This window comes from Capronia coronata (assembly GCF_000585585.1).
Source record: "Capronia coronata CBS 617.96 chromosome Unknown acBCG-supercont1.8, whole genome shotgun sequence".
NCBI classification, from domain to species: Eukaryota; Fungi; Ascomycota; class Eurotiomycetes; order Chaetothyriales; family Herpotrichiellaceae; genus Capronia; species Capronia coronata.
Genome location: NW_006912900.1, coordinates 929,665 through 942,979, shown reverse-complemented (window position 1 = coordinate 942,979; position 13,315 = coordinate 929,665). Strand labels below are relative to the sequence as shown.

General features: G+C 53.9%; 6 protein-coding genes across 6 annotated transcripts; 2 read left to right on the top strand and 4 right to left on the bottom strand.

Annotated features, from left to right (window-relative positions):
* Positions 1–35: 35 nt before the first annotated feature.
* A1O1_08582 (uncharacterized protein) lies at positions 36–1,796 on the bottom strand (the record flags this gene model as incomplete). The annotated part of the gene is made up of 1 exon (XM_007729441.1): positions 36–1,796. One exon carries the CDS (start codon positions 1,794–1,796, stop codon positions 36–38), a length of 1,761 nt encoding a protein of 586 aa, XP_007727631.1.
* An 802-nt stretch (positions 1,797–2,598) lies between these two features.
* On the top strand, positions 2,599–3,517 carry A1O1_08581 (esterase/lipase; the record flags this gene model as incomplete). The annotated part of the gene is made up of 3 exons (XM_007729440.1): positions 2,599–2,741; positions 2,813–3,068; positions 3,134–3,517. The coding sequence occupies 3 exons, from the start codon at positions 2,599–2,601 to the stop codon at positions 3,515–3,517; spliced, it is 783 nt and encodes a 260-aa protein (XP_007727630.1).
* A 397-nt stretch (positions 3,518–3,914) lies between these two features.
* Positions 3,915–4,916, bottom strand: A1O1_08580 (uncharacterized protein; the record flags this gene model as incomplete). The annotated part of the gene is made up of 1 exon (XM_007729439.1): positions 3,915–4,916. The coding sequence occupies one exon, from the start codon at positions 4,914–4,916 to the stop codon at positions 3,915–3,917; it is 1,002 nt and encodes a 333-aa protein (XP_007727629.1).
* Positions 4,917–7,706: 2,790 nt separating this feature from the next.
* A1O1_08579 (uncharacterized protein) lies at positions 7,707–8,098 on the top strand (the record flags this gene model as incomplete). Its single annotated transcript, XM_007729438.1, has 2 exons — positions 7,707–7,763; positions 7,829–8,098. 2 exons carry the CDS (start codon positions 7,707–7,709, stop codon positions 8,096–8,098), a joined length of 327 nt encoding a protein of 108 aa, XP_007727628.1.
* A 465-nt stretch (positions 8,099–8,563) lies between these two features.
* A1O1_08578 (uncharacterized protein) lies at positions 8,564–9,058 on the bottom strand (the record flags this gene model as incomplete). Its single annotated transcript, XM_007729437.1, has 2 exons — positions 8,564–8,820; positions 8,890–9,058. The coding sequence occupies 2 exons, from the start codon at positions 9,056–9,058 to the stop codon at positions 8,564–8,566; spliced, it is 426 nt and encodes a 141-aa protein (XP_007727627.1).
* Positions 9,059–11,548: 2,490 nt separating this feature from the next.
* A1O1_08577 (uncharacterized protein) lies at positions 11,549–13,281 on the bottom strand (the record flags this gene model as incomplete). The annotated part of the gene is made up of 2 exons (XM_007729436.1): positions 11,549–11,779; positions 11,986–13,281. The coding sequence occupies 2 exons, from the start codon at positions 13,279–13,281 to the stop codon at positions 11,549–11,551; spliced, it is 1,527 nt and encodes a 508-aa protein (XP_007727626.1).
* Positions 13,282–13,315: the final 34 nt, after the last annotated feature.

Sequence of the window (13,315 nt, the reverse complement as noted above, 5' to 3'; positions counted from 1 at the left end):
GCATTTCTTATGCTCGCCCTTAGGCTTATGACATTTCAGGTTTCCTTTGGCATCGGTGCAAACTTTGATCTTCGACGCAAAGCATGGCCGTACTTCATGAAAACAAAAGGCACAGGCAGGGCGGCCGCCGCGACGGCTCCCATCACCGACATGGCCGGCCCCACGCCCATGGCGAAGAACATGGGCCGAACCGCCAGAGGCAAGCCACAGGACAGGAGGCTTCGCAGAAACGTGTTGGCGGCTGTCGCACTGGCGGCGTACTGGCCGTAGACATCGACCAGGAAGTTCAGGCACTGTTGAAAGATGGAGTTGAAGCCTGCTCCTATGAAGACGGCGCCCAGCGACGGCAAGACCCAAGAGTAGTGAGCTGGAGCGGTCCAGCCGAACAGGAACAGCCCCACGACGAACAAGACGGCGCCAATGGCCATGGGCGGCAGGCGCGCTTCCGGCACAGGCTGTCCTTTGGCCTCGCGACATTTGCGGATGTAGCGTGGTTGATTGCCCAGGTTGATGACCAGGGCGCAATTGACACCGATGAACAGACCCAGGAATGGTAAGGTTGAGACCACCAGTCGATAATGCCGAAGCTGCTGGAAGACAATCGGGAAGGCCTCGAGCGTGAGATATAGAATGGCATACACAAAGGAAGCGTACAGCGCGATACAGGTGACAATCGGCTCGGTCACCAACATAAGGAGCGGCCGGGTGAGCTGTTTCGTAATAATGGACTGAATGTCGATCTTGACGTCCTCCTGTGGATGGAAGTACCGGTCGTTGCCCGTGTCTTTGCGCAAGTCTACTGCTTTTCGCTTCAGCAGCACAGGGCCGTAGATTTCCGGGAGACAAAAAAAGGCCAGAAAGGTGACCGCGAAGACCCAAATCGCCAGGATATATTCGGTCCACCTCCATCCCAGGTTGTGATTCACCACAAGCGCGGCCCCGATCGTAGGGCCCAAGGTCGGTCCGCCCACCACGCAAATCGCATAGAGACTGACGGCCGTGCCGCGGACCTCGCGCGTCCAGATATCTCCCAGCGCAGCGACGACGTTGCTGATCGGGGCGGAGCCAAAGACGCCCCCGAAAAACCGGGTGATGAAGATGGCGGCCGCGCTGTGGCTGGTCGCTGTCCCGATGCTTAACAAGGCCAACGCCGTCATGGCCGGGATCATGCTCACTCGCCGCCCGAAGACTTCGGAGAGCGGCGCCCAGAGCAGAGGACCAACGGCAAATCCCACCACGTACAATGATACGTTCAGCACGTTGGTTTCGAGATCTGTGCCCAGCTCCTGCGCCAGCACCTCGCTCGCAGGTGAAATGATGCTCGACCCTAGTGATCCAGCCAGGGCTAACATGCCGAGTTGGAACATGATCCAACTTTTATACGTGACACTCCAGTTGAATGGATTGCGAGGGTCGTTGTCATCCCAACGGACCAGAATCCGTGGCTCAGGTTCCTCTGTGTTTGCTCCTACTCCTAATACTGCCGTCGTTGCTGCGGCCGGAGTCAGCACTTGAATGCCGCTTGTAACATTGGCAGTCGCGGGAGCGTGATCTTCTTTCCCTTGGTCCACCATCTTCTCACACAGACGGTTCTTTGGCGCAGAAAGCTGATTACTGAGGGGACATGTGCTTCTGTCTTCGTTTCCCGGAGTGTGCTCTTCGCATCGATCCTCGATACAGCGTTGGTCGCCGTCCATGGTATGCTGTGTATGGTGATCTGGAGACGCAGCTGTTCTTGCAACATCATTTGATGAGTCGGTGACCAGACAATGCTTTTCCGTTGGATCCAGCGCCATAATTGGACTTGACTTAACCCCTTCTCTCTCTGGCGACTGAGGTGTGAGTGAATCGCAATCGAAACCCGTAGCAGATTTGATGTGAACAAGGCTGGCTGGCTGACGGACCATGATACAACTTCATGCGTGATCCTGAGAAGAACAAGACACTTAAACAACTATTCAAGAGGAATTGGACATCATAGTCGGAAGCATTTTGTCAGCAGAACTAGAGCAACGGAGACCTCGCTCATTCGGCCAGGTGGTTCGGTCGAAGAAAGTCAAGGTTTAGCAAAGCAAGTGCCTCGAGGAGCCTGAGATTGAGTCGGCTTGGAGTTACTGAAGAACCAGCATACTAGCTCATGGATCATACAGATGCTGCCCTATCAAGAGTTGTTCTGTGCTCGCTAAGGTAGGACGTGCCGTGTCCAGTAAGGATGCTCCAATCAGGGGAGTCTTCAAGCCGATCTATCCAGGGGGCCAAATTCCCGTGGAGATACGGCAGGACAACACTGTGAGGAGAAGTCTACCAGGTAAGTATCCTGTACCTCCGTGTTCGGAGCTCTCATTCACACTGATGAAGAAATAACCAGTCTCAGTTGTATCTCTACGCAGAGACCACATCCATTAACATTCAAGAGAGGGTGTACTGTCCACGTCAGCCTTTCTTACCTCGGTCGTATCACGATGGATAGAGCCGATCCGACCGAAACATTGCTCTTTGTTTCTTTCCCTTCGAGCTGCTTAAAACTATCAAGGGCGAAGTAATCTCCATGTCTCCAAATCTCGCCATATCCTCGCGACGCTTGCAAGGCCCAGAAGAATGGCCTCTCACCCGCCTGCGGCCTGTTGTTTCCAAGGGACCCAGCACCAGGGACAACCCCTAGGGAGTTTGTCCAGCTTGGGCGACTTCGAGATCTATACCAGTTTTCCTGACGATAGATCGACCGATTATGGCGTCTTGATGTATGTGCAGGCGGCAGGCCCCTTGATGTTCTGGATCTATTACAGGAGCACACCTCTAAGATGTCGAATAGTCTGACTGATATTATCGGGCACCGCTTCAACAATGCTCAACTCCTCGCCGACAAGTTCGCGGCAAATGGCTATTTTGTCATGATGCCGGATCTTTTCTATGGTGATCCCGTACCGCTGAATCGGCCAGGGGACTTCGATATGCAAAAATGGAGACGGGGAGAGTACGGCGGACTGAACAAGTCTCACACGCCCTCAACCATCGATCCCATCGTTCACGCCTGTCTCGTGGAGATGAGAACAAAATACCAATGCAAGGTGCGTCGAGTCTTGACCAGGAACGAAGGAACTTTTGAGGGATGGCGTTAATCGACGAGATCTAGAAAATCGCTGCTGCCGGATACTGCTTTGGGGCCAAGTATGTCGTTCGACACCTCGTCTCAGGCCCATCCAAAATTGACGTGGGATACGCTGCTCATCCATCTTTCATCGACGAGGACGAGTTGAAGAGCATCAAGGGCCCACTGGCCATCTCTGCCGCCGAAAAGGACTCCATCTTCCCGGCAGAGAAACGCCACGACACCGAGGTCATCTTGAAGGATTTGGGTCTCCCTTACCAGATCAATTTGTACGGTGGTGTCGGGCATGGATTTGCAGTTCGAGGGGACCCCGATGTCCGGCACGTCGAGTATGCAAAGGAGAATTCCTTTTTGCAAGCTGCTCTGTGGTTCAAGGAGCACTTGGAGGTTAGCATAGGGGTTGAATAGTGCTTAGACAGCAATAGATTCTAGACTCCAGCTATTTGATGGGGATCTGATCTTTTTTCACAAATTTTACCTCGCACAGTGGGTGAGTGGTGGTAGGAAGCACTGATTCCAGTAGGAGAACACGTTAGCACAGCCCAGAGAGTGCTGTAGAAGGTGGTAAACTGTTGTTTTGTATTGCGAGTAAATTAGGCAGGACCGCTTTCTCTATATAAGCGTGACAATAGGTGGTGTAAGTACAAGGGGTGTGAATATCCCACCTGTAAATGCCTTAGAATTCGGTCAACATAACAGCCTTGCCTCACGATGATGTTGCCCATCCACCACGTCTTCAACGATGTATCCGAGCTATAGAATTGGCTTTATATAGCTGCTGAGTGTCGAATCTCTGTTTTAAGTATCAGATCTTCAGATTCTTGCCGCGCACTGGTGCAAAAAGCTCTTCCAAGGGAATCTTGCGAGCTATCATCGCCTGATCGTAGAGGAACGACACCAGGGCTTCCAAGCTCTTCCTATTGGCTTCGATGCCGTAAGGCCATGGATCGCCGCCGAAGACTTCCTCAATCTCCTCCAGATCCGAGGTCAAGAAGGGCAACATGTAGCGGTACGTGCCCGAGTATTTCATCCGACGCAGAGCAATGTCCTTGGATTCGTTCACTGCGTGGAACAGACTGGACGGCACGAATGGAAACCGATCCACGACGTCTGTCTTGACCACCACGAGATGCATGATGGGGAAGATGCCGCTCTCTCGAAAATACCGCTTCTCCGTCTCCCTGATGTCGGGGAACAGCTGGCGCACGTGGGAAGCCTTCCCAAGGCACGGAGGGGGGTCGGCACCAATGGTTGCCGCAATATCCCCATCTTCCAGCAGCTGACTGAGGGACTTTGACTTGTTCTCGTTTGACACACGCTTGACCTGGCGGAGGAGTGGCTTGGGTTTGGTGTGCGCGCTGCCGTGAGGGCCAGGTTTCTCCAGGGCACCCTCTACCCAGGTGATCGTGGACAGGTCGACGCCGGCGTCCTGCAGGGCGCCTCTGATCCACACCGCCGCAGTCATGGTGTAGAGCTGGACCCCGATCCGTTTTCCGTTGAGATCCGACGGCTTCTGCACGAGGTTGGTGTTGACCACGATGCAGTTGTGGCGGAAGGCCCGCGATGGGAAGACCGGGACGGCCGTCAGATCTCGCTCGCCGTCGGCGTAGCGACAGATGTACTCTGATGCCGACATCTCTGATGCGTCAAATTCTAGTCCTCCCGCCATGCGGTCGAAGATGTCCCTGGGGTGGTCGATCGTGATGTGGTTCAAATCGATGCCAGCGGCTTGGACCACCCCGTGGGCGAGGGCGTCCATGCGGTCGTATGGTCCGCATGCAAATGTCAGACGAGGCTTGGAAGTCATTTTGGATTCTGGCTCTGACGGGCGACAGTCTCACAGAGCCAGCTGGTAGGAGAGCAGCAGAGCTGAAGTGACTGAGATCCAGCGAAACTTGAGCAGTAGATGAGCATCAACGTGCGTCGGTATATGGTTGGCCCTCTTTCGAGTCCATCTATGTCGCTCCCGCTCTTCGAAATCCCTTTCGGCCGAGCTTACTCCTATCCCCAGCCTGCTTTGACGTGACGACGTTCTATTTTGGGTTGACGATTCCGATCTCGGCGTAGTGTGAAAGGCACTAATGTGTACAGTAGCCTGAGGGGGTGTCCTGCATTGTGGATGGCCACCTCAACATCTGCTAGCAGTATCGTCCTGGTTACTATAGTAGGAATTGTATACCACTTCGTTAAGTAGTGGGTTGGGGCGGGAGACGGTCTCCGGTAAGCCAATCATGTACCTTGAATGTCCGGGCGCTAGTTGTGCTCCACCACAGTTACACCCGCCCGATTGGACCGCTGAACTCAATCATGACTGCAACTTGAAAGGCGAGGCTCTCGGCCGACGTCGCCTCCTCTGACTCGCTCGTAAGAAACTCGGCATGCACCGCGCTCTCTCCGCGTTTGCGTTGACTCCCACGTGGTTCGGCCACGCCATGCCACTGTTGGTGTACGCCCAAGAACGAGGTACGTAGTAGCCTAGCAAAAAAGAACAGTATACCGGAATATGGACGTATTGGTCAAGAGGGCATCACGAACTTCAGCGAGGGAAGCGGGAATGTAACTCTGTAGCTCAATGCAAATTTTATCTACATATCAACCAACCTTCCGGTCACTCCTAGAAATCAACTATGGAATCAGAGCCAGCCCGTGCGCAGCCTGGAGTCTTTGTTGACCCTCGGCGTCATTGTATCGACATGTAACATCCTCTGAGCTCTCGACCCTAACCTCCACCAAATCGTCCACCGTCACCGTGCAGGGCCAAATCTTGGCCGCAAACACCCTCATCTCATTCTGTGCCGCAAACACCGTCAACGGACATTCATCTGTCTCAAAGAACGCCAGGTCTCGAAAATCGCCGGGCGAGAAGACCAGAAGCCTTCCCCTGGCCTGCTGCGCTCTATCATCCTGCGTAATCTCAAACCGATACTGTCCCACGGACAATCCGTCCTGCGTGTACACGTGGATCGTCACCGCACCTGTATACGTAATACGTATAAGGAAAACAATCTGACAATTTGGTCGAGGGGCGTATCCAGCACTGGGATGGCATATGGCTCCGGCGGCTTCGGCGACATGCTCACCTCCACGTTCGGGCAGAGGGTAGTAGACGTACTCCCCGTCGCGGAAAATGGAAGCTGTTTGCACCCAAAGGCCATAGGGGGTCTTGGGAACTAGTTACTCGCCCACGAGGTCAATCGCAGACACCTTCTTTGTTGCGTGTGTACGCTTTTTTCCCATTAGGTGTCATTCCGAACCAGGGGCTCCACCATTCGCTGGGGATGGCTTTGATGACTTTTTTTGTTCATGACCTTTTTCGTTCACATACCATCACTCCCGGGAAATACTGTGACCAGGGGAAGGTATTGGAAACCTTGCCTACCTTCGTCGAGAGATAGGTCTTCACAAAGCTAAACCCCGGCAAGACACCGGAGAGTGTGGAGAAATGCAGGAGATGCAGGTACCGTCGGCCTGGGTAAGTTGCCATGAAGATGTTCCTCCGGACCCAGCCCTGCAATGGACTCTGCATCGGGCATAATCGCGGAAGCCATCCTCAAGACGACCTCGGCAAGATCTTCAATGGCCACCCTGGTGGAGAAGCCCGAGCCCTTGGCTGGTCCGTAGAAAATAGATGTCAGAAAAGGCTCCAAGAGCTTCGGACAAGAAGCCGTCAGCGACCGCGGGTTGGCAGAGGGCAGAGCAACCGGCTTCGTCCTGTGAAGCGACGTCGCAAGACGTCCCCCGGCCTGCTGAGTGACCTCATCCATGCTGTTGAAGTCATGGCACTGGATCTGCGAGACATCAAGAGACAACCGAACCAAACCACAAGGCATTCGAGGCGGTGCGGGCAAGGGGACTAACAGAAACCCATCCCTGCAGAGAGGGGGTGCAGGTCGCGTCACCGACATACCTCGACAGCGTGGTGGAGTGCGTCTTGCACCGTCAACTTCCTGGGCTAGAAGAGTAAAGTGGCCATCAAAGAGGGCTAGAAAGCTTCAAAATGCAATGATGCTGATCTAACATATCTGCCACGGCCTGTCCAAATTGCCTCGCGAGGCAGAAAGGACGAGGATGGCGCATCTGTTTCCGGCGATAGATGACGCCGCTTACTCGAGGAGGACCTGGGAGCCGTGAGTGCTAGTCCCGATCGAGGACCATGTAGAGCGGCGGGCATGACGTGAAATTACATAGCTGTAGGTTTGTTCCATACAGTCCACGCATTGGAAGAAGGGTATTAATTAGAGCCATCGAATGGGATCGTTAAGGGTAAGAAGGATAAGTTGAAGAGTGAGGCGAGAGGTAAGTCGCAGTAAGAGTGAGGACAAGTCGTTCTTAAAGCGGCCCGGTCAGGGTGTGCACCTATTGGTAGAAGGATATAGGTAGGCACTCACCTGAGGTTGGAGCAGCCGCCAAGCCAACTCAACCATCGAATGAGGACTGAGCCGTATGTACATACCTACATATGTAGTCCCTCTTTTCCCTGCCCTGTCATCCGACGATTGACCAGAAGAAAGATTCTTCTTGATCCGGTCCTGCTTCAGAGAGTAGCAGTGAATCCAACAAGACTCCAACAAGCCGGGCAATCCTGGCCGCAGGCCTGATGGTGTATAACTACATCCTCCGGTCCCTCCGGGGCACCAACCTCGAAGTCTTCAAGGTACAGCACTCACGTCCCGCTCTCCCCCCTCTCGTCCTATGGTCTCGTCTAATGTCCCTCGCTAGTTTGGTATCTACCTCGCCTTCCCGATAGGATATATGTACTATTTCGGCACGAATCTGGAGGAGCGCTTCTCCGTGCCCGACTTCTGGCCGACCCAGGAACAGAGCAACAAGATCCCGTACGAGCGCGAAGAGATCAAAGCCGAGGTCGAGCGCATCCAGAATGTGATGAAGGAGCGCGAGATTGAGAGACGGCGGCGGGCCGAAGAGGCGCTGGGGGCGGCCAAACTGGCGTTTCGGGATGCGAAAGAGAAACATGAGGGTACGGCTTGATTGCATCTCTCTTCTCCCTTGACGATGTGTATGACACCGAAATTTGAGAACTTTCTTTTTGGCATGGCGACGGTGTTTGATCGATGATAATACAAGAGAGGGAAAAGACACCAGGGTATCAAGGCCTTGGAATGAAGAGAGCCAGCAACGTTCTCAACGGCACTTTGTACAACACGACCATTTGGGCGCAGATACCAGGAGGAATAAAAGTACATCAGCTCAACTCGACACAACCAGCACCTAATGTGAAATATGATACAGTTCCACTCAAACCATGTGACACTCCTCAAACCGCTACCGCTACCGCTACCACGAATCAACAAGCCAATGCGACACGCCATGCTGAAATGTGCATTTTTTAAAATCAGTAATATTCGTCTCTACCAACTCATTCTCAACCCCCCGAAAACCCAGACGCCGATGTGAGGCGTGTGCTTAGTATAAAACAAGTTATGTTGGGTATCACTATAGGTCTCTCAATGCGGCCGCGGCCGAGTCTCCCATAACCTGTGCAGTAGAAGTGACCAATGCCGGTGTTCCCGAATTCATCGCCAGCCCGTCCGTCATGTAGGACACCGCCTTCCCTCCTGCCGTGGCAGTGGCGTAGGCGAACTCGCCGTTGACGTAGTAGTAGATGCGGTTGTAGATGACGGCGATGTGGTTCGGCAGGTAGAACGACGCAGCGGTGACCAGAAGAGAGACAAGGATGAAGAGGATTAGATCTGAAAGGTGCGGTTAGGAAGCGATTCAACAGAGAGGGTTAGTTGGCGACGAGGATGAGGGGTACGCACTGAAGATGAACTTCTCGGTCGACGTAAGCATGTACAGCGAGAAAGTGACCTCGTATTGGTACTTCTTCAGCTGAAACCAGCGTGCAAAAGACGACAGATACGATCCTCTCTGTTCCCCGGTGCCTTTGGCATACTCGGGCATTTCGAAGCTGAAGGTCGGTATGGACATGAGGTGCAGTGCACAAGGAGGAAGTCTGATGTACTGTCGCGAGAGGGGAGGTCAGGTCAGGGGGCGATTGCCCTGTTGTTTTGGATCTGGTGCAGTTCGCAGATACAGAGGACGTGGAGTGACGCTGGAATGATCCTTTGCGCGTTGCAGTGTGATGCAGAGGGATTCAATCGCGGTTGTGCGAGGCGAGCGACAGCGTTCAAGTTTCTGGGACTTCGTGAGGAATTGCGCGACAGAAACTGTAATCGTATATGAGAGAAAGGCGTAACACCAAGGACAGTTCTCGGTGTTAATATCAGGGTGTCGTGAGGATGAAGATGAGGATGAGGATTGGCAAAGGCGTCGACGATGTTACAGAGTGAGTGTTCGAGGAAAGCGATGGAAGGGGGTTCAGGTTGAGGTTGAGGTTCAGGGTGGTTGATGTTCGTCCCTGGTTCGCGCTCGTCTCTCGTTTTCGCCCTTTTGCGCGTGCCGCGGCGGAGTTGCAGCACTGCAGGGACTGCGACTAGCAGTGTTCCAGGCGTCTATCTCACTCACTACAGGTCCCTATCAGAGTACCTTTAGGCACCCTGTGTCCCCTAATCTGGCTACCTCCCTCTCTAATTACAAGACCCTGTTTCCACCGTGGATCGCTTCTCCTTACTCTGTACGGCTCCTTAGGCTAGGGGGCTCCTTAGGCCTCTCCCAAGACCCTGGATTCAAGCTCACAAGTACTAGTAACTCAGGTACTAGTCGCTCTAGCCAGGAGCCAAATTTCAATCTGTCAATCCTTCTTCTACATGGACTCGATTGGCCGCAGTCGTCGCCCTTTTCTCGCAGCCATCACCATCACCAACACCACCACCATCGTCTTTCACATTGGCGGACGGATACTATTTCCATGCCAAATCTCTCTATACTCGTCCTCTCTGAAGCTCCGACCGTGACCTTGTACACTGCAATGCCTCATTCCTGCGCTCCTCGGCGTGTCCCTATTGATGATGGCTCCTGAAAGAGCTGACCCTTCTTCTGCAGACCAACCAATGCCCACGCGGCGTCCACATTTCAACGGGAATAATATTAAAGTCTGCGGACAGGATCTGAGGGTCGTGAAGAACATTGCCCAATCCGGCTTGGAACGGATAGTGTCTGGCCACCAGGTCACCGATCTTCATGCTCCTATACTCGTTCCTCACAGCGTCTCGACCTGTTGACTCGCGTTGTTTCCGACATTGAGTGGCAAGAGACATGTGCATCATTGTCGAGTTTGAGAGTCCGAGAGTCTGCACTGCCTCACCCCCTGATCCACCTGTCTTAGAAAGATCCGGGTGGGCCGGTGCCTTGTGTTCTGAGCAAACCGTGGAAATATTGCATACCTTTGAACTCAGGCTGATTACTGATACTCCTGAAGTTGGTCCTCGACATCCTTGCCGTGTCGTCGGCAAGTGTAGTGCTCACGAACGACGACATGCGTTCGGACAATGCAATGTTATACTGCGCGTCGTTGATATCAGACGGAAGCCTACCATCCTGATACCGCCGTAATCACTCCTTCTCTGAGCGTGATCCTACGTTCGGGATCAGGGTCCCCGACGCCCCGCCGGACGATCAACAAGGCTTCAATCCATTTACCGTAACCCAGCACGCCAGACTTCGAACTCGGTCCAGCATGGCGAGCACTTCCTTCGCACGCCAATGATTACTGCCTGCCCTATCCTCCAGTGCAGCTAGTAAGATTTCGGCTGGTACAAAAAAGGGTTCTTTCAATATCCCAACCAGCCTCGAACGTCCGACGTTCTTGTCGAACCAGCCCAAAAAAACTCTGCTTTAGAGAAAACACCCCCTTCCCTCCCCAGTGGGTGTTCTTTTTATTTGTGGTTCTATTCTTTGCTCGTCTCTCCGGCACCATCTCGATCATGGGAGGCCAGATACTGGAAGAGGAGATCAGAATAGCTTAGGTAGGCCCGGCCTTTTTCGTTGTTCTCGTCTCTCTGACGCCATCTCGAATCATGGGAAGTCAGATACTGGAAGGGAGGCAATCCAAAGGCACAGGTGGCCTAGCCACTAAGGTAACCACTAACCTGAGCGTTGCTACGGCTGGGTTATGCGACACCACTTACACCTCCGTCCCGGCTCAGATTGTTGAAGATAATATTGTGCGCATCGAATATATCAAGCCTCCCTAAAGTGGTCACTTCACACCAGCCGCTGCTGGCCAATAAGGCGGAGGGAGCAGTGAATCAAAGAGCCAGCCTCGTGGCTGTGAATACGAGGATGAATCATGATTGCGGCACGTTTGGAGGCTTGGAGGCCGCTTTCGCTCAGACACTCAAGTGGTTTGGCAATATATGTCATTACTGTGCCTCGAAGAGGAGGATCGCCCATTCTCGATTTATATATGTTTGTCCTCCAGTCTATCTGGGCCACATCTCTTTCTTTCTGTCTCTGATGTTGTGACCTTTCTGATCTCGATGGACCAACAATTACAAGGCTTACTACGAGAGAGCAACTCTATGCCTTCCCGTCCGAGAACTGCACGACAGCCCATTTCCCACTCCACGCCCACTTCCGTGCCTCGACGTCATCGCCTTGCGAGGCCTTTCGAATCTCCTCGTCTTTGCCCTCAGGCAAGCCGACCACCACATCAGCCTTGCACGTGCGCAGCGCCAGAGTTCTGATCCCCGATGAGGGGCCGAGGGGCCCGATTGCCGTAGTAAAGGGAGTAGTAGGGGACCATGCAGCCTGTAAGGATTTGAAGAAACGCGATGACATTAGCTTTTCTTTTTCTCGAACTTGAAGAGAAGTATAATACAAACGGGACAAGATGTAGAGGTGAATGCGAGACCAGAAGCATCGACGAGACAGACCAGAAGGTGATGGTAAATAACAAACAATGCAATTGAAAAGAAGACACAAAGTAAGACAGACAAATAAAAAAGAGAACTTACATCACCAGTCAACTTGCGATAATTCAAATCTCCCTTGAAGATGACGAGCTCGCTCTCCTTGAGATCCTCAAACACCTCGGGCGCCGTATGCGGCATTCGCCAGAAACTGCCCGCATGCGTCCAGAAGCGACTCGGCCTCAGAATCAACTGGCCCTCGGCGTGCAAGCTGCTCCAGTCGTCGAAGAGGAACTGGATCAACTCGGCATCCTTGTCCGACAGAGCAGGAGTATCTCTACCCGCTCCCACCGCGACAGCATCTTTTCCAGATCTATCCTTGGTACCAGCCGCAGCAGGGGGAGCGTAGAACGTTTTCGGATCTTGCATGGCATTCAGCAAGGCCGCGAAATCCGCGGGCACCACATCGCTCACGAACCACGGGATGCTTTTCGGGTGGAGGACGACTTCGGTCGCGAGACCCGTGGCGAGCAAGTATCCCGCCAGAATCAGATCGACGAAGAGCTCGAACCCGGCATTATCCAGCACGATGTCGACCCGTCTGGACGAAGCACTGGGACCAGTAGCGTTGGCCTGAGAAGTCCGTTGAGCAGCGTATAGAACCTCAAAGGCCGACCCCAGATCGTTGACCAGCACGTTCTTCTCCGACTCCTTGCGCGCCCGGCTGCCCTGTAGTTTCTGCAGGTCCTCGTACGTCAGACTGGTCAGGAGACTGAGGTCTGTGGCGTTTCCCCAGAGACAGATCTCGGCCATTTCCACGAACAGCATCTTCTCGGCCTCCTTCTCCTTCTCCGTCTCTGGACTGCCGCTGCTGTTGTTGATGACTTTATGGTCACGCGACGACCGGATCTGTGTGATAATGTCACGGTACCGACCTGCCAGTTCGAGGACCGCGGGCCGCGACGATTTAAACGTGTCCATCTTCTGGCGCTGGAACACGTCGTACGACTTCCAGAAGGGCGTCTGGGCCCGGCTGAACAGCGTCGCCATGCGCCGGTACAGGTAGCATTCCGAATACAACCATTCGACGTCGTGCCATGTCGGAGGGCCCCGCGCCGCGAGCTCGGCGTGGTAGCCTGCCACGTCGGGCTGGCCGTCGTCCGGGATGGGCGTCAGGGCCCGGTTGTGCTGGAGCTCGTATTTCAGAGTGGCCAGGCCGGCTACGATCGATTTGCCTTCGGCCACGGCGTCGATCTCCGAGTCAGGCAGCGACGCTACGGTGCGGTGGACGTCGTCGATGGCGCCGGTGACAATGGCCGGCCATCGCTCCCGCGCCGATATGAAGGCGAACGACGTCGGGTCGGATGTTTGATATGTCGGCACTTGAGGGTCGTACTCCATGTCGACGACGTAATGTAGTATTGTTCTATCAACT